Genomic DNA, 27,961 nt, shown 5'->3' with positions numbered 1-27,961 from the left:
GAAGTGCCCTCGGCGGAAGTGCCCGCCTCGCTGAGCTTGAGTAGGATGGCCGCACGTCGGTTGCTTCTGCGTCGACTCCGAGCGCCCTTCCGCTCCGTGCCTCAGAACGCGCTCATGGACGCGCCACGCGCCAGGGGCATGCACGACGGGGGCGGCCCCCGAAGGCTCTCCATCGAAGGCAACATCGGTAAGGGCCAGAAAGTGGCTTTCGAGCCTTGGCCTCCGCCGAGTAGGTGACTGACCGGCTGGGACAGGAAGCTGGGCTCGGATCCGGCCCCAATCCGGCCCACTTCACCCCCACTTCTGCTGCCACCACCCGACCTGCTGTTTCTGCTTGTCAGGGTTTTTCTCCCACAGTGCACCGTGGGTTTTGATTTTGGGGACATTGGGCCTCAGAATCCGCCTACCTACTCACCCATGGGGACGTAAAAGCCACGCAGGCTGCAGATAACCCCGGAATTGTACTGGTTTACTGGCGTGTTTCTTTTGCTAGAAATAGACGCTACAGTGTGCCATTTGTTTTCCTAAAATAGGATAACCAGATTTAGCAAAATAAAAATAAAAGTCCAGTTTACATAGAATTAAAGATTATAATTTTAGTGTGCCACTTGCAGTATTCGGGACATACACTTAAAAATGGCCCATTGTTTATTTAGACTCAATTCTTAGCAGATTCCATTTGCACTATTTTGCCATACTCCCATGTTAATTGCACTGTGAATTATTACGGTGTTGTTTTGTTTTATTTTGAGACAGTCATTATGTAACCCTTACCTGGCTTGGAACTTAACTATTTAGACCAAACTAGGCTCGAACTCAGAGATTTGCCTGCCTTTTGGAAAGATCTCACTTTTTTTTTTTTTTTTTTTTTTTTTTTTTTTGGTTTTTCAAGACAGGGTTTCTCTGTGTAGCTTTGCGCCTTTCCTGGAACTCGCTTTGGAGACCAGGCTGGCCTCGAACTCACAGAGATCCACCTACCTGCGCCTCCCAAGTGCTGGGATTAAAGGCGTGCGCCACCACCGCCCGGCTAGATCTCACTTTTTAAACTTAGAAATATGTTAACATTTTTTGTTACAAGTAACCCAGTATCTTAAATTGAAAAAAAAACAAAGTAACGTTGAAACAAAACGGTTCAACTTAATGTTGCTAAATTCTGACCAGACACTGATCCATAATGGGATCCGCAAGTATGGCGTGCTGAAGACAATCCAGCAGCAAATAGTGTTCCTCATTTTACTCATACAACAAATCACCCCCTTTGCACCTTCCCTGTGCCCGCACTGCTGTTGGCCCTGAAGATACAGCCTTGAACAGAACAAATAAAAATTCTCCACTCATGGAATTTGAATAGGGAGTGATACATAGGTCACTCCCTACTAAACTATAGAAATTAAGGTAGTGATGAGTAAGGTAGAGAGACGTCAGGGATGAGAGGTTGAGGATAATTGTTTTCTAAGTAATCAACAAATGCCTCACTGATGAGGTGATGTTTGATCAATAACCTGAATGATGTGAGAGAGTGAACCAAGTGAGTAGCTGACGAACATTAGTCCAGGCAGAGCAAGTAGGAATGCCTGCGGATCGAATGGTGTGTTCAGTGAATAGGAGGGAATTCGTTTCAGCTGAAGTAGAGGGACCAAGGGAGGCAGTGGAAGGAGATGAGGTCAGGTAGATGAAAGATGACCAGGTTGTATAGATCCCCAAAACTCTGGGGGGTTTTACTCTTGAGACAGGAAGCCGTTCAATGGTTTGAGGTGTTGAAGGACAAAGGCATCACCTGTCCAATGCATTGAAAGTGGAAGATGTCGATTAGGAAACCATTGCAACAATGGTTTGGCCATTTGATAAGTTGGGCCCAGGTGAAGGTTACATTTTAAGGTAGGGCCAACTGGACCTGGTGATAGATGAGGTGTGTAGAGGGCTCAGAGATGACCTCAGTCATTTTTTTTTTGGATAACCTGGAAGACTTAGTTTTTGATTTTTTTTTAAACATGTATTTGTTTGCTTACTTATTTTATCATGGGGCCTTGTGCCACGGAAGTCCATCCCAGCCTTTTTTTTTTTTTTTTAAGATTATTTTATTTTTAGTTCTGTGTCTGTGTGTGAGTATGTGTATGTGAGTTCAGGTTCCCTCAGGCTGGGAGAGTTATAGGTGTTTGTGAGCCACCAATATGGGTAGTGGGAACCAAATTCAGATCCTCTGGAAAAGCAGGAAGTACTCTTAACTGCTAAGCCATCTCTCCAGCCCAGACCATGTGTTTTGTTTTTGTTTTTTGCCCCTCCCCCCACTCCCAATCAGAATCTTGCTTATGTAGTTCAGGCTGGCCTTGAACATACAGTAACTGGAATTACAGTTGTGAAATAGCACACCCAGCTCGGTTGTCTTAAATGGAGAAGTCTGGGAAGAACAGATTGTGTTAGTGGTTTCAAGAGTTGGTTTTAGGGGTGTTGGGTTTGCTGTGTGGCTATTGGATAGCCAAGTAGAAGTGTTGAATATGCTGTTGGGTATGTGAGTAGAAGAGGCAGAGCTAGACAGAGAGATGATATGTAAAGCCAGAAGACTGTATTGAAGGGCAGGACTGAGTCCTGTAGCCTGAAGACCTTAAGAGATCAGGAAAATGAGGAATAGTGAGCAGAGGAGATGGAGAAGAGAAGGTCACTGAGATAGGAGACGGGAAAAAGACAGTGATATCCTGGAAGCCAAGCAAAGATGTTCAAAGGGAGGGAATGGCGAATTGGGTAAATCTTCACTGTTTGAGTGAAGATTTGCGTGATCTTGAACAGTTTCAGGAGTAGACTTGAAAGCCTGCTCCTCACGGATTCAAGGAGAATGGGAAGGTGAAGAATTGCAGAGGGCAGGTTAAAACAACTGACATGTTTCCTAGAAGAATATGCCAGGGTCTGGGAGCTGTAGTTGGAAGAGGGTTTGCACGTTTTTTAGGTTTTTTTTGAGACAGGGTTTCTCTGTGTAGCCCTGGCTGTCCTGGAACTCACTCTGTAGACCAGGCTGGCCTTGGACTCAGAGATCCACCTGAGTGCTGGGATTAAAGGTGTGCGCCACCACCGCCCAGGAATTTTTCTTTCTGTGAAAGATTGAAACATGTTAGTAAGTTTATTTAAAAAATGGTCAGGGTTGGGGATTTAGCTCAGTGGTAGAGCGCTTGCCTAGCAAGCGCAAGGCCCTGGGTTTGGTCCTCAGCTCTGGGGGAAAAAAATGGTCTAGTTACTAGAATGCATCTTTTTACATTTTTTATTATGTTTATTTACTTTGTGTGTGTATGTTTGTGTGGAGGTCAGAGTACCAGCATTCATCTTTCCCTCTTCCTGTCTTCGGATGCAAAGCTGCCTTATACTCCTGATGTCATGACTTCCTCACCTTGATGGACTCAAACTGTGAGCCAGAGTAAACCAACCAACCCTCCCTCCCTCCCTTCCATCTGTCGATTGCTCTGTCAGGTAGTTTGCTGACAAGAAAGAGAGGTAGTGGCAGAACAGAGGTTTGCAGAGGATGACTGGCCAGATGTTGGTAAGCCGGTAGACACCAGTTTATCCTCTTGGCAGTAGACGACTGTCTGAGCTACTGGAGAGTTGAGGTCAGTGTGTGCCATAACCACATTAGTTTCTAGAAAAGAGACAGACCACAGTAAGTGAATAAGCAAATGTGTCATAAAATGGACACGTTCTATGTCACATTTGTGGGAGTACCCATAGTGCGTTGTTTCTAGCTCATCCAGTGCACAAGTAGGTACATTGGAAAGGTCTGGAGTAAATAAACTGGTTTCTACGACTGTTGTAGTTGAAGGAGGAAAGATGACATGGGCTTGAATGGAGAGAGAAATGACAGCTAAAGGTCAAATTGAGATTGCCGGGACTTAGTGGCTGCTTAGAGGTTAGTGGAGGAGGAGGATGCTCAGGTTTATATTTTGGGTTGTGACTCAGGAAGCAGAGGATGAAGTGAAGGAAGAGATGTCCTGGGGATGTAAGAGTGATACATTCTGTCTGAGGAATCTGTGAGACACACCAAGGAGATCCTGAGCTGATTGACTATGTACCCAAAGAGACTGGAGATGGGGCTAAGATGCCAGGCATGGAGCTGGTGACGGGTGGGGGTAGGTAAAGCCTTGGAGGTGATGCAGAGTGACCTGGGAGACTGCATCTGACTTGGCTTTAGTCAGCAATTGCTTCCATCACCACACAGTCAGATGACATGTCCCACACAGAATTACTCATCCTGAGTGGGCTGGCAGAACTTCCTACCCATAACTGTTTGCACCTAAGTGCTGTTGAGATTGTTCACATGTTCACTACCTTCCCTGGGCTGGAGCCACCAGTGCCCTATTTATTTTTGTGTTGCCTTTGTGCCCATGAGGTGATTGCCAGAGTCCCGTTCCATCACATCCATGTGGAAGTTAGTCATTGGTACACAGAGAAAGGGGAAGGAAGGCTTCTGGTGTGATCCCGAAGCCAGGCGCTGTGTATGACTGCAGTTGCAAGTGTGACACCTAGAACTCCTGAAATCCAAACAACAAAATACCTAGCTGATCTTTTAGTTCTGTTCATCCATGGTATGTGTCACCCACTGTCTCCCGAAGTCCATTACCTTGTAACTACAAACCCCATTTGAAGTGCAGGTTGCCATATGAGATAACTATCAGTGGGTCATCTGAGCCTATCCTGATTTTTTTCACTTTCAAAGACTTGATGTGAGAGGAGGAGACAGTAAATTCCTCCCAGTCTGGAGACTGGTAAGGCAGTAGAGGGATTTGCTAAAGACATGTTTTTCCTGCATTTAGAATTAGGTATTTTCAGCACACTGATGTGTCTTCTACTTGTATCAAATTTTAAAAAAGAGCAAAGAGTTCTGGTGGGGAAGAACCTACCTATTTTTAATACTGGATCTTGTATTCTCTTGTCTTTCTGTGAGTCACCTCATTCTTATCCCCCCATTTCTATTCTTAGTACCTGGCTAGGCACCCGGCCTGGGAAAGGAGGAAGGTGCAGTCTGTCTTCATAAAGCAGCTCCCAGCCTGGCTGGTGAGCAGGAAGAGGGAACAAATAATTACACTCTAATACCTTGGTAAACTAGAGCAGGCAGTAATTAATTCTGCCTAGGGATGGAGTGGAGCTGGAGAGAGTTCAAGGCGGCTGGCTTCAGAGAAAGTGGCCACCTTGGAAGGCTGAGTCACAGGGGCAGGCACAGTAGGGGAGGAGAGCACCATCAGCCTCTTTCTTTCTTGCATCATGCTCCAAGCTTTGAGGAACTTTTTTTTTTTTTTTGGCAAATAGTTTACCATGAGGGGAAAAAAAGAAACCAAATAAACTTACTAAGTTTCTTTAACTCTTGTTGCCTGATTTACTAAGTTTTCCCAAAAATGCTTTTAGAACCTTTATGGTCCTGGGCTTAGTGTCAAGGTTGGAAAAGAGGAAGGTCCTTGAGGGCAGAGCTCACCCTGCTTCACTGCTTTAGCTGCAGTGCCTCTTAGTAGGTGCCCTGAGAGCTGCTGGATGAGTGCACACAGGTGCCCTTAGTAGGTGCCCTGAGAGCTGCTGGATGAGTGCACACAGGTGCCCTTAGTAGGTGCCCTGAGAGCTGCTGGATGAGTGCACACAGGTGCTCTTAGTGGGTGCTCTGAGAGCTGCTGGATGAGTGCACACAGGTGCTCTTAGTAGGTGCCCTGAGAGCTGCTGGATGAGTGCACACAGGTGCTCTTAGTAGGTGCCCTGAGAGCTGCTGGATGAGTGCACACAGGTGCTCTTAGTAGGTGCTCTGAGAGCTGCTGGATGAGTGCACACAGGTGCCCTTAGTAGGTGCCCTGAGAGCTGCTGGATGAGTGCACACAGGTGCCCTTAGTAGGTGCTCTGAGCTGCTGCTGGATGAGTGCACACAAGTGCTTGAGAGCTGCTGGATGAGTGCACACAGGTGCCCTTAGTAGGTGCTCTGAGCTGCTGCTGGATGAGTGCACACAAGTGCTCTTAGTAGGTGCTCTGAGAGCTGCTGGATGAGTGCACACAGGTGCCCTTAGTAGGTGCCCTGAGAGCTGCTGGATGAGTGCACACAGGTGCCCTTAGTAGGTGCTCTGAGCTGCTGCTGGATGAGTGCACACAAGTGCTCTTAGTAGGTGCTCTGAGCTGCTGCTGGATGAGTGCACACAGGTGCCCTTAGTAGGTGCTCTGAGCTGCTGCTGGATGAGTGCACACAGGTGCCCTTAGTAGGTGCTCTGAGCTGCTGCTGGATGAGTGCACACAGCAGCTACAGTGCCTCACATAAAGACTACATTTTCTTGGGAAGGAATTTTGTAATATGCTGGACATCTTATTTATATTTACTGCCATTAATTAACTTTAGTAAAGGCTTAAAATTGAATTTTTTATCCTCATGTTTTCCATCTTATTAAGGAAAAGAAAATGCCAGGTATGGTGCACACTTTTTTTTTTTTTTTTTTTTTTTTTTTTTGGTTTTTTCAAGACAGGGTTTCTCCGTGTAGCTTTGCGCCTTTCCTGGGACTCACTTGGTAGCCCAGGCTGGCCTCGAACTCACAGAGATCCGCCTGGCTCTGCCTCCCGAGTGCTGGGATTAAAGGCGTGCGCCACCACCGCCCGGCATGGTGCACACTTTTAATCCCAGCACTCAGAGGCAGAGGCAGGCGGATTTCTGAGTTTGAACCAGCCTGGTCTATAGAGCTAGTTCCAGGACAGCCAATGCTACACACAGAAACCCTATCTGGAAACCCCTGCCCCCACAAAAAAAAAAAAAAAAAGAAAGAAAGCAAGAAACTGCCCAGAAGTGATAGTGTATTTTAAAAGTTCTGAACATGAGATGCAAGTGTATTAAATTTAGAATAATAGAAAATATGGTATCTGGGGCATTAGGTCAGTTTCTGTCACTACTGTATTGTAGCATAATTAAATATAACAGGCATACAGTTTATAGAAAAGTTTGTGAAGAAAAAGCCATGACTTAGGAAAAGATGAGCAGTCACAGAAGAACTCTGGTTTGTGGAAGGCACATTCCAAAGTTAGAAACTCATGTGTTGAAGTGATATACTCTAAGAAATGCTCCCCATAGTCAACATCAAGTATGCCAACAGGTAAGGCTTGAAAGGGGGACTGAGAGGTGGAACACAGTGAAACACAACAGCGATGTGTTGTGCTAAGTCCAAGATTTAAAAAAAATTATCTGAAGGGAGGCTGGCTGTAGACATGGGTGTTCTTGTCATTAGCAAGCCTCTGTGGCAGTGGAGAACCAATCCCCACTGTGAAGCCTCTGAAAACACATTAAGACATTTGTCTTTAAAGATTTTGTTTTTTTTATTTTTAATTATTTGTATGCAGGTGTGTCTGTGGGGTCATGTGTGCCTCCACGCAATACCTGTTGGGGCCAGAAGAGGGCACTCTATTTCCCTTGAATTGGAGTTACAGACTGTTGTGAACTCTCCAATGTGAGTGCTAAGAACTGAACTCAGGTCCTCTGGAAGAGTTGTAGCTATTGCAACACTGGAAATTTACACCATCTCCAGGTTTTATTTAAATAATTTCCATTATTGAAGTGATTATTCCACATGTGTGGATGGTACCTGGGCACAGCTCAGTTCTAATGGTATTCATTCAGTAAATGCTACTCCATAGTGAGTAACCCAGGCTCTCCCAGCCCTAGTAACATATATTTCACTGGCATCACTCGAGTTCTCAGTTCTGGCTGCCCTGAGATGAACTGACACTCTCTGATCTCAGATATGAAGTTGATACTCCTCAACCTCCAGGTACAAGCAGGTCTGATGATCATTTAGTTCTAATCAGCAGAGCAGCTGCCTTCACCTTTTAGTTTTATTATTTTACTTTTTGTTTGTTTTGTGACAGTCTCACTTTGTAGCTGGAGCTGGTCTGGAGTGTGCTCTCTAGCCCAGGCTGGCCTCCAACTTGCAGTAGTTCTGCTCTATTCTTGAACTCCCAGTTGCAAAGCTTACAGGCATGAGCCACAATGCCTTCCTTTTGCATATTATTTTAAATGGTTCTCGGGAGCTGGCAAGATGGCTCAGTGGGTAAAGGCACTTGCTGCCAAATCTGAGGCCATGAATTCAGTCCCCAGGGACTCAAATGGTGTAAGGAGAGAAACCACTCCTGCAAGTTGTCCTCTGTCCTCTACACATGTCATGGCACACAAAGTAAATATCATTTTAAATGTTTAAGTAGCTTTTCAGCCTAAACATAAGGACCATCTTTTCAGACTTACTGAACAACCTACTCTCTAAATATTAGCTTCCTAGGCCACATATTATAGCTGATACAGTCAGGTTTGAAAAATCCGCATCTCAACCAGTTGGTAACTCACCAACATATTAGGAATTGGGAACTAGAGAAGTCACTGTTACTATAGGTGAGACATTGGACTTGGAAGAGGAAGAATTAAGTCACTGGCCTGGAGCTACGAGGGAAGGGAAGGCATTTACTCACCTCTGTGTGGGTAGAGCAGAGGCAGAGCAAGATGAACAGGCAAAGTTGGGTGGAGGTGGGACAGAAGAGCGTGACTGCAAAGCTGTTTGTGCTCCTCCTGTGTTCTCAGAGGAGTGGGGTGCTGTGTGATGAATGCCACAGATTGATGTGTAGGCTCCTGTGCTGAGACATGCACTTCTGATCAGTCGTCCCCCCCCTTCCCATTTGGATTCTCTCTCTGAGAAAGACCGCTTTTGATAAAGGAGATTGAACTTCAGATCCCTTCTGAAGGCCTCCTTCTGCTGCTGCTGCTTCTTCTTCTTCTTCTTCTTCTTCTTCTTCTTCTTCTTCTTCTTCTTCTTCTTCTTCTTCTTCTTCTTCTTCTTCTTCTTCTTCTTCAAGGGAGGGTCTTAGTACATAACCTTGGCTGGTCTAGAACTCAGTATGTAGATCAGGTGGCCTCAAACTCTGCCTGCCTCCTCCTCCTCCTCCCAGGTGCTGGGATCAGAGGTGTTAACCACCACATTCAGACTGGTCTTTTTTGAAGGGAACTGAAATTAATGTTTTGTTTGTAGAGGCAGAATGTGAGGCTAGGTTTGGTTTTCTGTCCTAGCAAAGCCCCATCCTCTGCCTAGAGAAACAGTTGTCATTGTAGTGATGGGTCATGTCTAGACCACCAGGCCACTCAGAAAGGATTGGCTAGCCCAGTTCTGAGGAGTCAGTGTCAGCAAAGGCTTGGCACACGGGGGCCAACCCTTGAAAGCTGTAGGAATTGACCAGGAGTGGAGAGGGCATGCTCTAGCGAATGGGAGAGCAGTACAGTCACACTTTTAGGAGAGATCATGGTATGATGGGTTGTAAGGAGCTAGGGCCAGCAGGAAAGCTGAGGCATGAAAGGGTATAGGTAGGGGCCAGGTCCTGTTGTATTCAGACCATGCTTATAGGATTGGATTTTATCTAAAGGCAATATGGCAAGCGAGATGCTCAGCACATAAAGGCACATGAACACCTGAGTTCAAGTCTCAGGACCCACATGAAAAGAGAGAACTAACTCCCATAAATTGTCTTCTGACCATCACAAGTCCACCATTGTACGTACAAGTAAATAAATATAATTTTAAAAACCAAGGCTGGTGAGATGGCTTAGGAAGCAAAGGTGCCTGCTATCAAGCCTGATGACCTGATTTTGATCCCCAGGACCCACATGAAGAGATCCAACTCCCACAAGTTGTCCTCTGATCTCCACATGCATGTCATGACATGCCACCTCACCCCCAGGTGATGGATGGATATATATACTTTTTTGTTGATGAAAGCAAACGGATTTTGGTATTGAGACAGCATCTCATTATGTATCCAGGCTGGCCTCATACTCACTGTCTAGCTCCAACTGGCCTCAAATACATGAAATTCCTGCCCCAGCATTCCTGAGTGCCGGGATTACAGAGATACACCACCACATCCAGTCCTGACAGCATTTTAAGATGTACTTCACATGGAACACAGCAGCGGTGTGGAGGTCCGTTGCAGAGGGCACAGCTGGAGTCGAAGAGTCAGGGGACCATACTGGTCCTGAGTTAGAAGTGCAAACAAGAAAAGGACAAACGAGAAAAAGTTAAGCAATACAGGCAAGTGACCTTGGGGCCTCTGGAGGCCTGGCAGAGGAGGACGTCCTGACAGCAGTGGATATTGCCCTTCTCTAAGTCTGGAAGATGGGGAAGCTCCACATGGTGGGTTGGTGATGAGTTTATTTGGGGAATACAGACTTTGAGCTATGCCTGGTAGGTCCAGAAGGTTCTCTCTGCCTAGAACTCAGAACAGATGTGCGAGATATAGGTGTAAATGGAAATAGATAGGGTCTTAGTGTTGTGGGACTAGGTTGATTCCACCTCCTTGATATCACCCAGTCAAGCCACAATTAACTCTTCTGCCGACTTCCACTTCAGCCCATTCTTACACAGCTTGTGGAGTGGCCTTTAAAGGGTGAGAAGGAGGAGTCAGAGAGAACACTGTATTGCTGTTACCTGGGTTCAATTCCCGACACCCCCATGGCAACTCACAATCATCTAGAACTCCAGTTCCAGGAGATCTGACACCTTCTTCTGATCTGTGTGAGCACCAGGCACCCAGGTGGTATACAGACACACATGCATGCAAGCCAAGACACGCATACACATAGAAAAAAATAAATAGAAAGCTGGGAAGGAATCTTGTTGGTTCCCTGCTGAAACCCATTGCTTCTGACTGAGTGGTCAAACCTGTGAGCCCTGTGTAGCCTGCACTTCACCTGTCTGCCTGGCCATCCCCATGCTGGACCATTCTTCTCCCTCACTCCAGGTGCTGCATCCCTGCTGGCTGCTTCTGGGACTGCAGCCTTCCCTTCCTTGCCGTTCCCGGACCTTGGTTCACACTGCTCCCGTGTGTGGGTTATCCTTCACCCACCCTCTGCCTGGTTGACTGCTCATCTTTTGGGGCTTCTTTAAACGACATTTTCTTCAAAGGAGTCCTTTCCAACCTCCTGAGCTGCATCCGAGGCATTCTGCATTTTCCCCTCTCAGCACAGCATGATTTATCAGTAGCTTCCTGTGTGTTTCCTTAGTGCCTGTCACCCTGTCCTCTGAGGATAAAATGCATCCAGTGTTGTATTACTGGCATACCCCAGTGCTTGACAGTCCCAAGCACAAGTTAGCCCTCCATGAGCATTTGTTAGCTTGTAATGGTCTTTCCTTGACTTAGAGTTTCTACAGTCACAACCCGGCTTTATGGTCATGTTACCCGGTTTCACCCACTTTTGAAGGGTCTACTGTCAACAGTTACTAAGTACCCTGTCTCTAGGAGGTTGGTTCATCAAACTGCAGCCTGAATCCTAAAGCCATGGCTCCTCCCTGTTGCCTGTGCTCACTGTGGTAGCTGGTTAGCTACCCATCCCATCACCAAGCTGACAGTGAGTCATATGGCTGCCAAGTTTTGAAGCTGGAAAAACTGGCCCTTGCTCCCATGAGATGGGCACTCTCGGCAGAGGTTGGTGGTTGCCTCCTTCATCCAGATTTGGGAAGCATCCAACACATGCCATTTGCATTGCAGCTGTGGGCAAATCCACCTTTGTGAAGCTACTCACGAATACTCACCCAGAGTGGCAAGTGGCCACAGAACCTGTAGCAGCATGGCAGAAAATCCAAGCTGCTGGCACCCAAAAAGTAAGTTTTCAGCTGTGGGGGGTAGTTGGCAGCCACGGACAAGCAGTCCAGTTGGAATAATTTAATTTGCTCTAAGGAGATGAAGTAGCCCAGCTTGTCTGTTAAAATAGCTTCATTCCAGAAAGCAGGCCGCAGAGGATATGACTTGTTTGAATATGTTTAGTTTTGATTTGTGTGGCTTGTGTATGTCTGTGTAAGCACCCGCCTCCTGTCTTTGTGGTTTCCCAAGCATGCCCAACCATCCAGGCTCTGAAGATGAATGTTGTCATTCCTACCCTTGAGTATTTGTATTGTTGTTATTGAGGGTGGCTGGCAGGATTAATAGTCAATGAGAATGTCTTAGACTTGGGAAAGGACCTTACTGAGCAGCTGGTCACTCTTTGAGTCAATGAGGAGACAACAGCTCACATTTTTAAGGCACTGGTCTTAAAAGTGTCTGCCAGGTCTCTTTCAGCCTGGTCTGACCCCACATTTCACTCATACCTCACGACTCAACCCTAACGTCAGGTCTGCTGCTTCTGCCAAGGCTATAGGTTTGCTTTCAAGCCCTGCCCCATCAGTGTGAGTGGGGAGGGTCAGTCTGGACAGAGCTCAAAAGAGCTGAAGGAGTAGCAAAGCATGCTGCTGGCCTTGTGAACTCCTGCAGGCACTGGGAATGTGTTGAGTGACTCCGTCTTGTCTTAGCCGCTAATTATTGGTCAGTTCTTCATATGTTCAACCACGTTGAACCCATATGACTTGAGCTCCTTGGTTCAGGTTCTTCTGCCCAGTGTACAGTTGAGGCTCAGAGGGCCTTCTCCTTCTCAGACCTAATCTCTTGAGAACACCTCCAGGTTTCCTCCGGGCTGTTTTCCATCTTGAAGCCACTTTGTGTGAGTGATGCAGCATGCAGTGTATTTCTTTTCCACTCAGTTTACCAAGAGTGATTGCTCAGAGCCCAACAGGCACTCACCAGTGCTCTGTATGCTAGGAAACCATAGAGTGAGATCTGGGCGCCAGGCTTTGTTATTCCAGTTCAGAGCAATGCTGCCTGTGTGGCTGGCATGCTATGTTTTTCCAGTCATCTGTTTATGTTTGTATGTATACAGATGTGTATTTGTAAAACTTTCCATTAGAAACAGATTATATCTTTTTCTGAGTATGCCAGAAGCAAGTAGTAACATTTTAAAATACACTCACAGAATCTTTGCTACTCCGCCATTGAAGTCAAGGAGCTGAGTTCTCCACTCCTTGGTGCTTTTAAGCACTGATCCAGCTTTCCAGTCCTGTATTTTCTTTTTGAGACAGTCTTTTGTAGCCTAGGCTACCTTGAACTCTTGGTCTCCCTGCTTTCACTTGCCAAGCACCAGGAGTATGACGCAGACCATTACACCCTGCACCACACCTGCTTTTTTATGTGGGTTCTGGGAATCAAACTCAGGTCCTCACCCTTAGAAAGCAAACATGTTATCAACTGAGCCATTTCCCCAGTCTTTCTTTTCTTTTTCTTTCTTTTTTTGGGGGAGTGGGAGGGGGGTTAGTGAAGATAGTTTAATATAGATTTGAGCTCAAGGGTTAAGAGAAAAAGAGATGCCCAAGAGAAGGTAAGATACATGAGAGCATGGGTGTGGGCTTCTTCTCGAGCCTTTCTCCTTCTCTTCCTTTTCCTTTTTCTCTCTTTTTTTTTTCTAGGGCTGAGGATTAAACCCAGACCCTTCCACACTCTAGGCAAGCACTCTGCATTCTCAGTGATAACTGCTTTTTTATTTTTGCTTAGTGGGCTGCCTGTTTGTCCCTTGATTTTTTTTCTAGTGCTCTCTTGTGTGCTTGTGTTCTCTCTCTCTCTCTCTCTCTCTCTCTCTCTCTCTCTCTCTCTCTCTCTCTCTCTCCCTCTCCCCCTCCCTCCCTCCCACTCTCCCTCCCTCCCTCCTTCCACCACCACCATCCCCATGTGTGTGCACATCAGTGAAGACATTTTCCCTTGTTTTTGAGATAGGCTCTGTTCATCCACTGGCTCTGGCATTGCCTGTACTCACCCGTCTCTGCCTGCCATGTTGCCTTAGGAACACTGGGTTTATAGACAGACATTACCATGCTTCTGTGCCTGGCTTGATGTGGGTTCTGGGGATTCAGACTTAGTTCTCATGCTTGTGGGCCAAGCCCCAAGATCTTCATCTTTTTCCTGGTGTCTTTGTGAGCTCATTGTAGATAAATATAAATATGTTAACTGGGATAAACAGCTGATATATTTTTCTGCTAATACGTTTTTCTTTTAGTTTTATATACAGTATTTATTTATTTTTATTTCACATGCATTGGTGTTTTGCCAGTGTCTGTGAGGGTGTCAGATCTCCTGGAAGTGGAGTTTACAGACAGTTGTGAGCCACTATGTGGGTGCTGGGAATTGAACTCTGGTCTTCTAGAAAAGCAGCCAGTGTTCTTAACCACTGAGCCATCTCTCCAGCCAGACTATATATGGTATTTTATGATACTGTCTAGTGGGGAGATTTTTGCTTCTTTTTTTTTCAATTTTTTTTGCACAGTGAAAGCATTTTTATTTATGAAAATCATAAACATTACACACAACTCAGAATCTCTGTATGGCAGAGCAAAGAACTAAAGCTATGTTTAGCTGCTCTCCTCTCTCCCTTACAGCTAGTAAGGTTTAAGTCTGACAGACATGGCAGCTTGTACAGCAGCGACTCTGCTTCTTTTTCTTTTCAAGTGTGGGGAAAGGAAAGGTGGCCGTGGACCACGGCACATCTGTGGGGGGAGAACAACCTAACCTGCTTTGGAGGTTATCTCACCAGCCCTCTGCTTAGTTGTTGTTGTTGTTGTTGTTGTTGTTGTTATTGTTTTATTTTGGTTAGGTTTGGATTTTGGTTTTTGGTTTTTCAAGATAGGATTTCTTCATGTAGTCCTGGCTGTCATGGAACTTACTCTGTAGATCAGGCTGGCCTCAAACTCAGAGATCCACCTGCCTCTGCCTCCTGAGTGCTGGGATTAAAGGTGTGCATGACCACCCATCCGGTTTAGTTTTTTGTTTGGGGTGGTGGTTGTTGTTTGTTTGTTTGGGATTTGGGGGGTGGGGGTTGAGACAGGGTTTCTCTGTGCAGCCCTGGCTGTCCTGCAACTCACTTTGTAGACCAGGCTGGCCTTGAACTCACAGAGATTTGCCTGCCTCTGCCTTTGGAATGCTGGGATTAAAGGTGTGCACCATCACCGCTGGGACTGGTTTAGTTTTTCTGTAGTCAAATTGGTCCATCTTTTCTTCACCAATTGTTGCCTTGGGTGTTAAAGGCTGCCGTCTGCCTCCCTCCCCCACCTCTCTCTCTCTCATGTGTGTGATATACATATGTGAGTGTGCACAGGCATGTGTGGCCAGAGCAGGATATTGAGTGGTTTCCTCTGTCACCCTCTGCTATATTGCCTTGGTACAGTGTCTCGTTAAACCTGAAGCTAGACTTTGCATCTGGGCTGTCTAGCCAGGATTTGAGTGTCTGTCTCTAACCCCAAAAGCTCTGCTCCACCCCCCACCCCCACCCCCGACAGGGTTTCTCTGTGTAGCTTTGTGCCTTTCCTGGAAACTCGTTTTGTAGCCCAGGCTGGCCTCGAACTCACAGAGATCTGCCTGCCTCTGCCTCCCGAGTGCTGGGATTAAAGGCGTGCGCCACCACCGCCCGGCCAAAAGCTCTGCTTTTTACATTGATACTGGGATTCTAGACACAAGTCCTCATGCTTTCAGAGCAAGCACTCTTGTCCACGGAACCGTCTCCCCAGCCCTTAAAGTTTTAGGTTTAGTTAGTGAAGGGGAAGAGTGCCATGGTACCTTTGGAGATCAGAGGACAACCTTCAGGAGTCAGTTCTCTTTCAATATATATTGGTCCTTGGGATTGAATTTAGGTTGTCTGTCTTAGCAGCAGATTCATTTACCCCCTGAGCCATCTTGGAAGATCTGTTTTTTGTTTTTGTTTTTTATGACTCCAATAGCTCAAGATTTTAAAAACGGCCTCCTGTATTTCTTTATGCTGTATGTGGCTTTAAAAGTTGTAAGACTTGCCAGGTGGTGGTGGTACACATCTTTAATCCCAGCACTCAGGAGGTAAGGCAGGTGGGTCTTTGTGAGTCAGAGGCCAGCCTGGTCTACAGAGTGAGTTCCAGGATAGCCAGGGCAACACAGAGAAACCCTGTCTCCAAAAACAAAGCAAAACAAAAGTTGTAAGAATCTTTGTGTGTGTGTGTGTGTGTGTGTGTGTGTGTGCGCGCGCGCGTGCGCGCGTGCACTTGGACAGGGAGGACATCAGGTGTCCTGTCCTTTGACTTTCCACCTTATTCTCTTGAGGTAGAACTTGTCACTGAACCCTCATAGTGCTGGGATTACTAGCTTGCATACAGCCATGCCCAGCTTTTTACCTGGGAGTTGAGGGTCTGAACTCAGGCTCTCATGTTTGTTCATCACTAATCTGTCTCCTCAGCCTGCTTTTTTTTTTTTAGATTTACTTATTTATTATGTATACAGCGTGTATGACCAGAAGAGGGCACCAGATCTCATTATAGATGGTTGTGAGCCACCATATGGTTGCTGGGAATTGAACTCAGGACCTCTAGAAGAGCAGTCAGTGCTCTTAACCTCTGAGCCACCTCTCCAGCCCCTTTATTATTATTTTAAATTATGTGTATATGAGGGGAGTATGTACAGGTACACTCATACAAACATAGACATATACATACACAATTTTAAAATATATATTTATATATACTATAAAAGATACAAAATTGTAGAATATATATATATACACGTATGTACACACACACACACACACACACACACACACACACACACACACACACATACACATATGTATATCCTGCAGCTGAAAAGGAACAAGTCAGTCTCTGTGCTGAGAAAGCTATTGTCCAAAATAGGAAACAAAAACGAATGTCTCAACAAGAGTCGAGAGATTGCCTCACTGATAAAATGAGAACAGGCTGTCAAAAACAAAAAGGTCAGAGGACAACCTTGGGTGTAGGTCCTCACCTCCATCGCAGTGGAGACAGTCTTGAGTTTGCAGTGTGTGCCAGGATGCTGGCCCGAGGACCCTCCTGTCTCTGCCCTGAGATGATGTGCCTGCTACGGCGCCCAGATTTCTGTGGACTCTGGGGTTTGAGCTGAGCTCTGTTGTACACTTGCATGACAGTCACTCTCCTCGCCGAGCCGTCTCCCCAGCCCTTGTATTTTATACCGACTGTCTCTGTTGACACAGTGGAGCAATGTTTGCATTTTCTGTGAAGATTCTGCTTTCATTTACTTCCAAACTTAGTGATACTCTTTGCCAGAAACTTCTTTCCGTTCTTTACAGCGTAAATGACTGGACATTTGTCACATGCTTGGCCTTCTAGTCAGCTCTCTATATCTTAGTCATCCACATTGTGAATCCTTGAGTCCAGTTACTGCATCTTGTTCATCTTTATAGGAGAGGTGTTAGAATCAAGAACCTAGAGAGCCCAGTTTGAGCCCCATTCCCTATTATTATTCCCCCATGGGACCTTACACAAGTAAGTTACTTAGCCTCTTAGTGGATTTCCCCTTTGTAAAATGGTTCTAACATTGCTTACCTTGGGAAGCTGTTTGGAAGATGAATTAACCATCCAGTGAACTCTGAAGTAAGTATTACTTCCTTTTTCTCCACTCCTTACAGCACCCAGCCCATGTAGTATACCTTAGCCATACAAGCCTTCAGTAGCAATGATTGAATGAATGAATGAATGAATGAATGATGAAGGAAAGAAGGAAGGAAGATACAAGATGCTTTGCTTAAAATTTATTTTTATTGCCTGGCAGTGGTGGCGCACACCTTTAATCCCAACACTGGGGAGGCAGAGCCAGGAGGAGCTCTGTGAGTTTGAGGCCAGCCTGGTCTACAGAGCGAGTTCCAGGAAAGGCTCCAAAGCTACACAGAGAAACCCTGTCTCGAAAAACAAGCAAACAAACAAACAAAAATTTACTTTTGCATTGAATCAGTAACTGAGCCTAGAAATTATACCTGGGCTCCTGAGTGTCCACTACTTGTTCCCACCTGAACATTCAGAATGGTATTTCAAATTGCATTTCATCATTCCTAGAATAAAGAAGGAACTAGACTTTGTTCGAACAAAGTATGATCCTTCTATGAAAGACACAGAAGTTTGTTTAATTCATTGGTTATTTAGATTCTCTTATTTAGGTTTTCTTTCTTATCTGCCTTGAAGTTTGAAAAATAATAGCAAATGGAATCTGAAAGTCAACATGGTATTAAAGTAGAAGGATTTGATTCAAAGGAGAAGTTGTAGGTGACAGTCAGTTAACGCACCCCAAATAGACTCCCTAAGTCCAGTCTTCGGTGTGTATGTGAATTGTCTGTGAGTTTTACTTTGGTCGCTGTTCCAGTAGATGTGTTGTATCATCTCTCTCTGTCAGATTCTTACCACACAAGGTTGAACAGTCTTCCCTGCTTACATAGTTTAAATTAAGCTGGAAAAGCATATCTTTTTCCTGTTTTCAGTGGAAGGACACAGCTGTGGTTATTTTTGACATTAAGTATTGAATCTTCTTGAGGAAGGACAGATGGTGGGGTGTGTCCTATAAAATAATACACCTTCTAGGAAATTGTCCTCTTCTGCATTCTCCCATAGGACGACACTTCCAAAGGTCATGGAAACTTGCTAGAAATGATGTACCGAGAGCCAGAGAGATGGTCCTATACATTCCAGACGGTTTCCTTCATGAGCCGTCTGAAAGTGCAGCTGGAGCCCCTTCCAGGGAGACTCCTACAGGCAGAGAAGTCCGTGCAGATCTTCGAGAGGTCTGTGTACAGTGACAGGTAAGACACCAAACACTGCCAACCCCTAAGGGGTAAACGGGGAAGTACTCTTAGTAAAGTCTAGCAGCCAGCTTGGGAAGTGAGTCCGTCTGTTCTGGGAAAGCATGCTCTTCAGGCTTCAGGCTCCAGAGACCAGGCCATGGGCTCAGGGTGCCAACAGACAAAGGCATAGGGTGCCTTGATCTGGTCATTGTGCAGAGTTTGAATTTGAATGACTTTGGTGGGAGAAATGATCTGTCTTGAGCCCCATGACTCAAGATGGAACATTCTGTATCTTTGCCCGCCTCCATCACTGGAGACACTTGGTTACCCATTTAATTCCAAGTTAAGTAAGCTAGTTGCAGCTCTTACTGGAAAGCCTCCTGAAATTAAAAAATGAGAGTTTGTAGGCTAGAAAGATGGCTCAACAGTTAAGAAAACTTCCTGTTTTTCCAGAGGACCCAGGTTCTATTCCCAGCACCTGTGTGGCTGCTCACAACCATCAATAACTCTAGTTCCAGGGGATCTAACACCCTCTTCTGATCTCTGATGGCACCAGGCATACACATGATGCATATATAGACATGCAGGCAAAATACCATACACATAAAATAAAGCAATAATTTAATTTTTTTTTTTTTTTTTTTTTTTTTTTTTTTTTTTTGGTTTTTCGAGACAGGGTTTCTCTGTGTAGCATTGCGCCTTTCCTGGAACTGACTTGGTAGTCCAGGCTGGCCTCAAACTCACAGAGATCCGCCTGGCTCTGCCTCCCGAGTGCTGGGATTAAAGGCGTGCGCCACCACCGCCCGGCTTAATTTTTTTTTAAATGAGAGTTCAAGGCCAGCAATATTGGCATACGTCCCTTTTATCTCAGCAGTTGGGAGGCAGAGGCAGGTTGATCTCTGTGACTTTGAGGCCAGCCTGGTCTACATAGTGAATTCTAAGTCAGACAGGGCTACATAGTGAGACCCTGTCTCCAAAAAAAGGAGGGGAGAGTTCATTTGTAAATCACATGACCATTCTGACTGCACTTGAGGATCACACTAGCTATGTGGAAGAAACAGTGCTGTGCCATCCTTCGTCCCAGGGTCTGAGAGGAGTCTGCTCTTTAGAAAGCTAACTGTTCATGGTAGAGCTAGTTGGCTCCAGGTTCTAGTTCATTTCTGCTGCACATGTACCTGGCTTCTCTCCTCTCTGGAGCTGTACCTCCCAGGCTAGGAAGCTTACCCACATGAACTACCTAGGCTGTTGGAGGCATTCAGACTTGCTGTTTTGAGTTCTAGCCTCTTAGTGTGGAGGGCTTATGAGAATCCCCTCAGAGGGAAACAGACATATTTTGTTAATTACAGGTGCTTTGCTGTTTGTTTAAAAAGAGTCCCAGCTGTAGCCCTAGGTGGCCTAGAACTCAGTGTCGCTCGGTTGACCTCATACTCACAGGTGATCCTCCCGCCTTTGCCTTCTGAGTATGGGGATTACTGGTGCATGCCACCAGATGCCGGTAGAAATGAATTGTTAAGAACTATCTGGGTCTTGACATTTCCTCGTAAAGGAGTAGGCAGTTGGTTATACTGTGTGCCGTTACATCATAGAAGCTGCTTTCATTGAAGGGGGATATTTTCAGGTAGAAAGGATAACCTGTTATAAATCTAATCTCAAGAGTATTTAGACTTCCATTCCTTTAAAAATGTATTTCAGGAACTGAGAGTATGACTCAGTGGTCCTTTTCGTGCCCAAGGTATGAGTTCAAGCCCCAGTGCCAAAGGGGAAAAACTCATTCCTTTATTAGTTTGATCAGTATAGGTTTATTGACTATCTCCTGCACCAGGCTTTGCCCTAGGGCCACACCAGAGTCCTTAGTCCCTGTTCCAGTGAGGACACTCCTTCCCAAGGACTGCATACATGTTCACGAGTGTGGTCTGTGTGTGTGGTGTCCAGAGGACAGTATTGCAGGGAGGAAGAAATGGAAGTGTTTTCTGGTTGAATTAATGAAAGCACCAGTGTGGCTTTGGAGTAGAGCTCAGGATTGCTGAGTCCTTCAGCCCTCTTCTACCTGCAGCTCCCCATACCTCTCTGTGTTTAGCCCCCACTCCCCTTCTGCCCATTATCACCAGTTATGGAGAACAGGAAGTGCCCACCCCAGGAGAGGTATAGGCCCCTGTTTTAGGTTTGGTCATCTTTATTTGCAAGATATAACTTTTGTCTTTTAGCTGTCCTTGGAGAAGCTGGCAGCATTTTTCAAAACTTGAGTTATAAAAGTCACCTTCTTGTTGCCTTCAGAGAGCTGTAGCCGAAACAGTCTAGTCTGGGCAAGTTCACTTTTGGAGTTTTCAAATTAGCTTCTTCGTGGCCTAGGAAGAGCAGTTATAATGACTTAGGATTGTTGGTTACTGAGTGATCGCCACCCTTCTGAGCACTTCACAGTTGTGATATGTAGTCATTCCCTCCCGTGGGCTGAGAGTCAGGTAGCTTTCCAAGGCAACATGGCTTATGGAAGCTGCAACTGGATCAGACCCTGCAGTCACTTTGAAAGCCACTCTCCTAAAGGTGACACAGCTTTGCAGTTTGCACTTCCTTGAGCCAGTCACAAGGGTTTTGAATTTCATTTCCCCAGAAGTGGCCAGTTGCTGAGGTTGCCTTAGAAACTGGAGTTCATTGTTGTGGATGTAAATTGTGTTTTGTATCAGGCTTTAAAAGGCGAATTGACCCTTTGGAAGCCATGATTTCTACAGCTCTGATTTCTCAATTTGCCAGATCCTCCTTCTGTTGTGTAGTAAGCAAAGAGAGAAGTTAGTTTGATATCTCAGCTTTAGCCATATTTGATCTGATGGGAAGCTCAGCAGAGGAAGCTAGGCTCCTGTATGCTCTGTGTGCTCTTGGTATTGCCAAAGTCAGCTCCAGAACTGATACCACAGGCCGGTGTCCCCCTGCTTCTCAGCTACAAAGCATGATGGCTCAGCAGCTAGAGACTCAGACACCCTCTTTCTGTTTGTTTGTTTTGTTTTTCGAGACAGGGTTCTCTGTGTAGCTAGGCGCCTTTCCTGGAACTCGCTTTGGAGACCAGGCTGGCCTCGAACTCACAGAGATCTGCCTGCCTCTGACACCCTCATTCTGAAATGCAGTGTGGAAGGGTGGCTTACCCTGCATTCCCTTGGGTTTTGTCTGGAGTCTGGCTATAGTAATGAAGAAATCTGCAAGGTTCAGGTTTCCATGTCCATGTTGTGTGTCTTGACTGGATCCCTTTCTGGAGGCCCTTTCCTTGCCATGGCCTGCTCCATCTGTGAGCTGTAGTGTGGGCCTATGTCAGGTCAGTCAGCGCCCTTGTCATTACAGTGCTGAGCAGGATGGATGCTGTAGACTGAGGACTCAGATCTCCAGGGCTGAGCAGGATGGATGCTGTAGACTGAGGACTCAGATCTCCAGTGCTGAGCAGGATGGATGCTGTAGACTGAGGACTCAGATTTCCAGGGCTGGAGAGATGGCTTAGCAGTTAAGAGCATTTGCTTCTCTTATAGAGGAGCCAATTTTCATTCCCAGCACCCACATCAACTGGCTCACAACTGCCTGTGAGTCTAACACAGAGAATCCACTGCCCTCTTCTGGCCTCCACACGCACCCACATGCATGTACACAAACCCACACGCAGATACACACACACACATAAATAATAAAATGTTTTTTTTTTTTCAAAATAATTCATATTTCCTAAGGGCTGATGGGAGCTAGACTGGTTAAGTGATTTGGATAAGCATGAACAAACCAGTTATTGATTTTTCTACTTTTCTCCCTCTCTGTCTTTCATCCCACTTCCCATTCTCCTTCACCCCAACCTCCCACTCAACATTTCCAACCAGGTATATCTTTGCAAAGAATCTTTTTGAAAATGGTTCCCTCAGTGACGTCGAATGGCACATCTATCAGGACTGGCATTCTTTTCTCCTTCAGGAGTTTGCAAACCGGCTCTTGTTACATGGCTTCATCTATCTCCAGGCTTCTCCCCAGGTAACTCTGAACCTAAAACCTTAGATGTTAGAACTGCATGAAACAAATGGAATAGATCTTTGCATAATTTAACACACATCCTTACATTGTTAAACAAATGTAACACACCTTTACACTTTTACAGTTAAAGTAATAGTTCACAGCATAAGCAAATGTTATACATCATTGTATAAATATTCCACAGCGCTGCTTGGCAAGTGCCTTTGCCTGCTGAGCCGTCTTGCCAGCCCCATCAGGACTTCATGGTATAGTATGGGGAGTTCCTGGGTTGTGATGCAAAAGCTAGGTCACATCAGAGAGTAAGAGATTCTAGATGAAGTTTTAGGTTGAAATAAAGTTGAACTATATATTCACAAGTCCTAAGGGCTGAGGAGAATCTTCTGCGAAGTGAAGTAATTTGGCTAGTGGACGCACATTGCCTGACTGCTTTCTGTGGTCTGAGGAGGAATAAAAGATGCACATTGTGAGCCAGGTGTAGTGATGCACGCCTTTAATTCTAGCACTCGAGAGGCAGAGGCAGGCAGATCTCTGTAAGTTCCAGGCCAGCCTGGTCTACAGAGTGAGTTCCAGGACAGTCAGATCTACATAGTGAGACTGTCTCAAAACGGAAAAAAAACGAGGCACATTGTGAAGGCGGGTGGTTTTACAGGGGGAAAGAGAGGGAAAGAGAGGAGCCTTCTCCCACAGAGGATGACAGAACATGGCTGAGGTAGGGTTCTATGGGAGAGGAAGGCTCTCCAGCAGTGAGATGCTGTGGAGTAGGACAAAGCGGAGGTGTAGGTGGAGTTAGAGGAGGTGTTAGATTTCTCGTGAGAGTCATAAGGTGGCTGGTCTAAGAAGCAGGGGGTTGAAGGCTGAGGCTGGGAGAAGGGAGAGTATTGACCTAACCTATTCTGAGAGAGACGGCAACAGCATGGTCACCTCAGGGCCGGGGCAGCAGTAGAGGGGAAGCCGAGGAGACAGGGAGCTGAGAGCAGAGCAGGGCTGCTGGGGATCCATAGAGCGAGCCAGTCTCCCTCCCTCCTTCTTACGGCCCTTTAGGGGCCTGCGTGAAAGGACAGGGTAGTGGTAGGAATGGTGACTGTCCCTGGGGCTGGTTTGTCCCTTTGGAGGCTAATTGAAGTGATTGATTTGAGATTTTAGTGCTGTTTGGATGGTGTTAGATACAGGAACCCAGGAATGCTAGAGGATGAATAGGGCATGGGTTCAAGCTAGTGCCCAGCACAACACAGACTCCTGGCAAATACTGGCTTCAGAGTCTGTGAGACAGACTCCAGGCCCCTGTCCACCTGTTCTCCCTTAAATTCAAGGAAGCTGGCAATCACAACAATAATACTACTAATTGGAAGAGAAATGTCTGGACCTGTGTTCCCTACCCCGTGGAGTCAAGAGAGGGTACAGCTGGTTGTATGCCTCAGGATTCCTATCCCTGTCTGGGACAGTGAATCATGGACACAGTGCTGGGGGCTGCATGGGAACAAGTGCCACCTGAGCTTGAGATTTGAGTGGCATAGTGAGCAGACCCTTTGACAGTCACAGCCTAGTAGGTCCGGGGAAGCTGACCACAGAGTCCCTGCCTGCCACCTCTACCCACACCATCTTTCCCCTTCCCATTCTGGTGTGTGTTCCCTGTGGGGACTGAAATGAAGTGGGGCCAGCATAAAACTATTCTGTGGGACCTGTTTAAAATAATTCATTAGCTGGATGTGGTGTGCACTCCTTTAATCCCAGCACGCAGAAGGCAGAGGTATGCAGATTTCTGAGTTCGAGGCCAGCCTGGTCTACAGAGTGAGTTTGAAGACAGCCAGGGATACACAGAGAAACCCTGTCTAAAAAAATAAATAAATAAAAATAAAAATAACTAAAATAATTCATTATAACCATGTCAGTAAAGTAAGAATTACGCCAAATATTCAAAGAAGGACTTTGTCTAGACTTTAAAGGGAAGAAAAGTTTGCTCAGTTTAGCAAATTAATAATAGAAAGGGAATGCTAACTGATTTTAATAGATCCAGGCTGGTGTCAATGGTTGTCTGTAGTCAATGCGTGAATAATTATAAATAGCTTTTGCAAGAATTGTTCTGTCCTTGTGTGTATTTGAAAACATGGTTATATTGTTTTTAATATTCATTTACTTGAATTCAGACAATATTTTTCTCTCAGAGGAGAAAATAAAGTAACTTAGCTGAAGCTGCTTGCTTGTGGCAATGTAGTGTGGTTAATCTCTGAGGAGGCAATTGGGCAGCCTGTAATAGGAAGAGCTCGTGCCTTTTGTACACTTCAGAAGATGGAGTGAAGAGTGTATGTGTGCATAAACTGCTGCTGAAAGCATATCACAGTAGTTGTATGTGTGAGGTGAACTGAGTAGCGGAAGTCAGGAGTTTATTGGGAAAGAGGGACAACAGAATGCCAAGTCAGCCTGGAGTAGATCTGGAACTACCGCAGAGAAATAAAATTAAACCGGGGCAGCGGGGGGGGGGGGGGGGGGGGGGGGTTGCTAAAGAAGAGTTGTTTGCGTGGTTTCATTTCCTTAAGGGAAAGGGGGAGAGTTCTGAGTCAGTGGGTTAATCTGCCCATACTTCAGGACAGTTGACATGAATACTGACATGTTTGGAGAGTCCTGAGTCAGTGGGCTAATCTGCCCATACTTCAGGACAGCTGACATGAATACTGACATGTTTGGAGAGTCCTGAGTCAGTGGGTTAATCTGCCCATACTTCAGGACAGCTGACATGTTTGGCCAGGCAGAAAGAGGAACAGGGGCAATTCAGGCAAAACCAACATTTGGAGTAGAGTTTTGAGGTGGGAAGGAGCTTGGTCTGTCCCTTAAGAAGGAGCCAAGTCTGGCTGAAGCAGTGAGCAGGGAGGAGCTGAGGAAGTCGAGGACACGTAGGAGGGGTGGCCTTCTGCGCTGGGTGAAGGAGACACAGGTCTCAGAAGCAGAGAACCTCAGACCTGCAGGTGGAAGCAGACTAGAGTTCTACAAAAGGGGAAGGGAGAGAGGAGCTAGTGTCAAGACTCAAGTTTCCTTTCATTGGGTGTTAGCTTTGACCTGTGCAGATGTCTGCTCCAGAGTGAGTGCTTGGTCTAGTATGAAAGAGATGTTTCAAATTGCTTATCACTTTATAAGTAGAACGGCACTCACGAGCCAGGCACCTGGAAAGCTGAGGCAAGAGGATGGCAAAATCACAGCTTCTTGAAGCATGTGGTTATGTCTGTAGCTGGCAAAGAACCTATGGAGCAGAGTACTTTAAGTGGAGATACAAGTACCATAGAAGGCTGGAGTGAGGGACAGCCTGGAAGGAGAGATGGCCTTTGCTAGAATCTTAATGTACCTTACCTTAGAGCAGCCTCACTACCTCTGGGTGGGTGGGGGACGGAGAATGGGCAGCCCACTGAGACTGCAGGACCTGCACATGACAGCTGACTGACTCTAAGTAAGGTCTGTGCTCTCTCCATGCACTTACTCACACAGAAGACAGAGAGGCAGAAGGCTCTTGGAATGTCCAGATGAGAGGCATGAGCACCAAGGCAGAGGTGAGAGGACAGCCAGTAGAGAGGCTAGAATCTCCTGGCTTCTTGATGTGCTTCCCAGTGTGGCTGACTGGGAGAATGTGTTTGCCGGAGCAGTCTGAGGCACAGGTGAACAAGATGGCACCAGTGTTCTGAGTAAGAGAACAAGGCAGCAGAAGCAAGGTCATGGCTTGTGGTACCCAAAGAAGACATACAGATATTTTGTGGGTTGCTTGGCTCTGGAAGACTGCAATGTAACAGCAGGGGGATTGTCTTTTAGGTTTGTTTGGAAAGATTGTACCAGAGGGCCAGAGAGGAAGAGAAAGGCATTGAGCTGGCCTATCTTGAACAGCTACATGGTCAGCATGAAGACTGGTTTATTCACAAGACTACCAAGTGAGTATGTAACTGGCAGACAGAGGCCTCCACCACTATGCTGAGCACAAGCTGAGCACACAGCCCAGGACTGTAAGGACACAGAGGGAAGTGCCCAGCATCTGTCAGCTAGGAGATGTCCTGTCAAATACAACCCATGCGTCCCGAAGGGGCATCTGGTAGATTCTCTCCCTCCTTCCTTTCCTTCCTCTTCCCTAGTTTGTGCCTTGTGATGAATGCTTGTCATAATTGGCTCAGGATGGAGGGCTGACATGTTTTAGAAAAATGTCCATTTGAATAGACTTCTTAGTTTCTGCCTGTCCTCCTTCAGGCTTGGAGTGTTCACTTCAAATGTTTGGAATGCTGACTTCAGTAGCAGTTTCAGGACTAGAGAGTCTCAGCCTTCCACTTTGCAGGCAGTTTCATTGAATTCTTTTAAAACTACTGTCTACAGGCAGAGGCGTCAGGTTCTGATGGTAGTGTGGTGGGTAAATGATGTTACCCTGGCGTTTCTGTCTTGCTGCCCCAGGCTCCACTTCGAAGCTCTGCAGCACGTGCCAGTGCTGGTGCTGAACGTCAGTGACGACTTCTCTGAAAACACCGCCAAACAAGAAGAGCTCATGGGACAGGTGCGTAGACCTCAGCCTTTGCAGTGGTTCCCAGTGCGGTGCTCTCCTCTCCCTGCTCTGTGTCTGGCCTTTGCAGTGGTTCCCAGTGCAGTGCTCTTCTCTCCCTGCTCTGTGTCTGGCCTTTGCAGTGGTTCCCAGTGAAGTGCTCTCCTCTCCCTGCTCTCTGTGTCTGGCCTTTGCAGTGGTTCCCAGTGCGGTGCTCTCCTCTCCCTGCTCTCTGTGTCTGGCCTTTGCAGTGGTTCCCAGTGAAGTGCTCTCCTCTCCTGCTCTCTGTGTCTGACCTTTGCTTTGTACTTCACTTGCATTTCACACTCCAAAGCCCTGGGATTTTATGCAAGTTACAGTAAAATCCCAGCTCCAAGTGTGCTGGGTTAGTATCAGCCAGTTGACTCCAGCGTCTGCTGGCCAGCTGACGCCTCCCTCTAAGGTGCTCTAAAGTGAGAGACACGGAAGACGTGGGTTCTGTGCCCAGCTGCCACTTGGTGCTCTCTGACCCTGGGCAGCTCACATTTCCTCGCCTCATAAATGCTCATGAGACTGGAGATGCATACACTGCGGGGGAGTATTGAAACTGCAGTGTAACATTAGATCTTCTTTCCCTGCAGGTAAACACCTTTATAAGGAACTTGTAAGCAGTAATTAGACATCTTGGCCGTGGTCTGGTTCCAACTTTCTGAAGCTATCAAACGTTGACCTTCCATCCATCTTGCTATGCACATGCACTTGGTCCTCAAGCATCCCCACACTCAGTGTGTGCTGTCTTCAGTACTGCTGTTTTTTTTGTTTTTTGTTTTTTTTTAATCTCAAGCACTTTAAAAATAAAGCTGACTTAAGGTTGTTTTTCTAATCCACTTGTTCATTTGTTTCAGGGTATATCTATTGATGCCTGTTCTCAACTCCATAATAGATACAGTTTCCGCCTAAGAAAAGGCTTAGCCTTTCTTCACCAATTGCTCCTGTGTGATCACATACCTGATAATCCAGGGCAGGGACTGTCCCAG

At 46.2% G+C, this 27,961-nt stretch overlaps 1 protein-coding gene across 2 annotated transcripts; it reads left to right on the top strand.

Moving 5' to 3' along the window:
• Nucleotides 1-27,807, top strand: Dguok (deoxyguanosine kinase). Of its 2 annotated transcripts, XM_052720463.1 has the most exons (7): nt 1-187; nt 11,515-11,627; nt 18,279-18,466; nt 22,297-22,444; nt 26,237-26,352; nt 26,861-26,960; nt 27,566-27,807. In XM_052720463.1, the coding sequence occupies exons 1-7, from the start codon at nt 46-48 to the stop codon at nt 27,590-27,592; spliced, it is 834 nt and encodes a 277-aa protein (XP_052576423.1). In that variant the 5' UTR covers nt 1-45; the 3' UTR covers nt 27,593-27,807. The 2 variants fall into 2 exon arrangements, with proteins under 2 accessions (XP_052576423.1, XP_052576424.1); XM_052720464.1 differs by lacking the exon at nt 11,515-11,627 and having other exon boundaries at nt 79-187.
• Nucleotides 27,808-27,961: the final 154 nt, after the last annotated feature.

The sequence above is a fragment of the Peromyscus californicus genome, unplaced genomic scaffold (genome assembly GCF_007827085.1).
Source record: "Peromyscus californicus insignis strain IS unplaced genomic scaffold, ASM782708v3 Scaffold_6__1_contigs__length_162567912, whole genome shotgun sequence".
Taxonomy (NCBI): Eukaryota; Metazoa; Chordata; class Mammalia; order Rodentia; family Cricetidae; genus Peromyscus; species Peromyscus californicus.
This window is presented reverse-complemented; position numbering and strand designations above follow the sequence as displayed.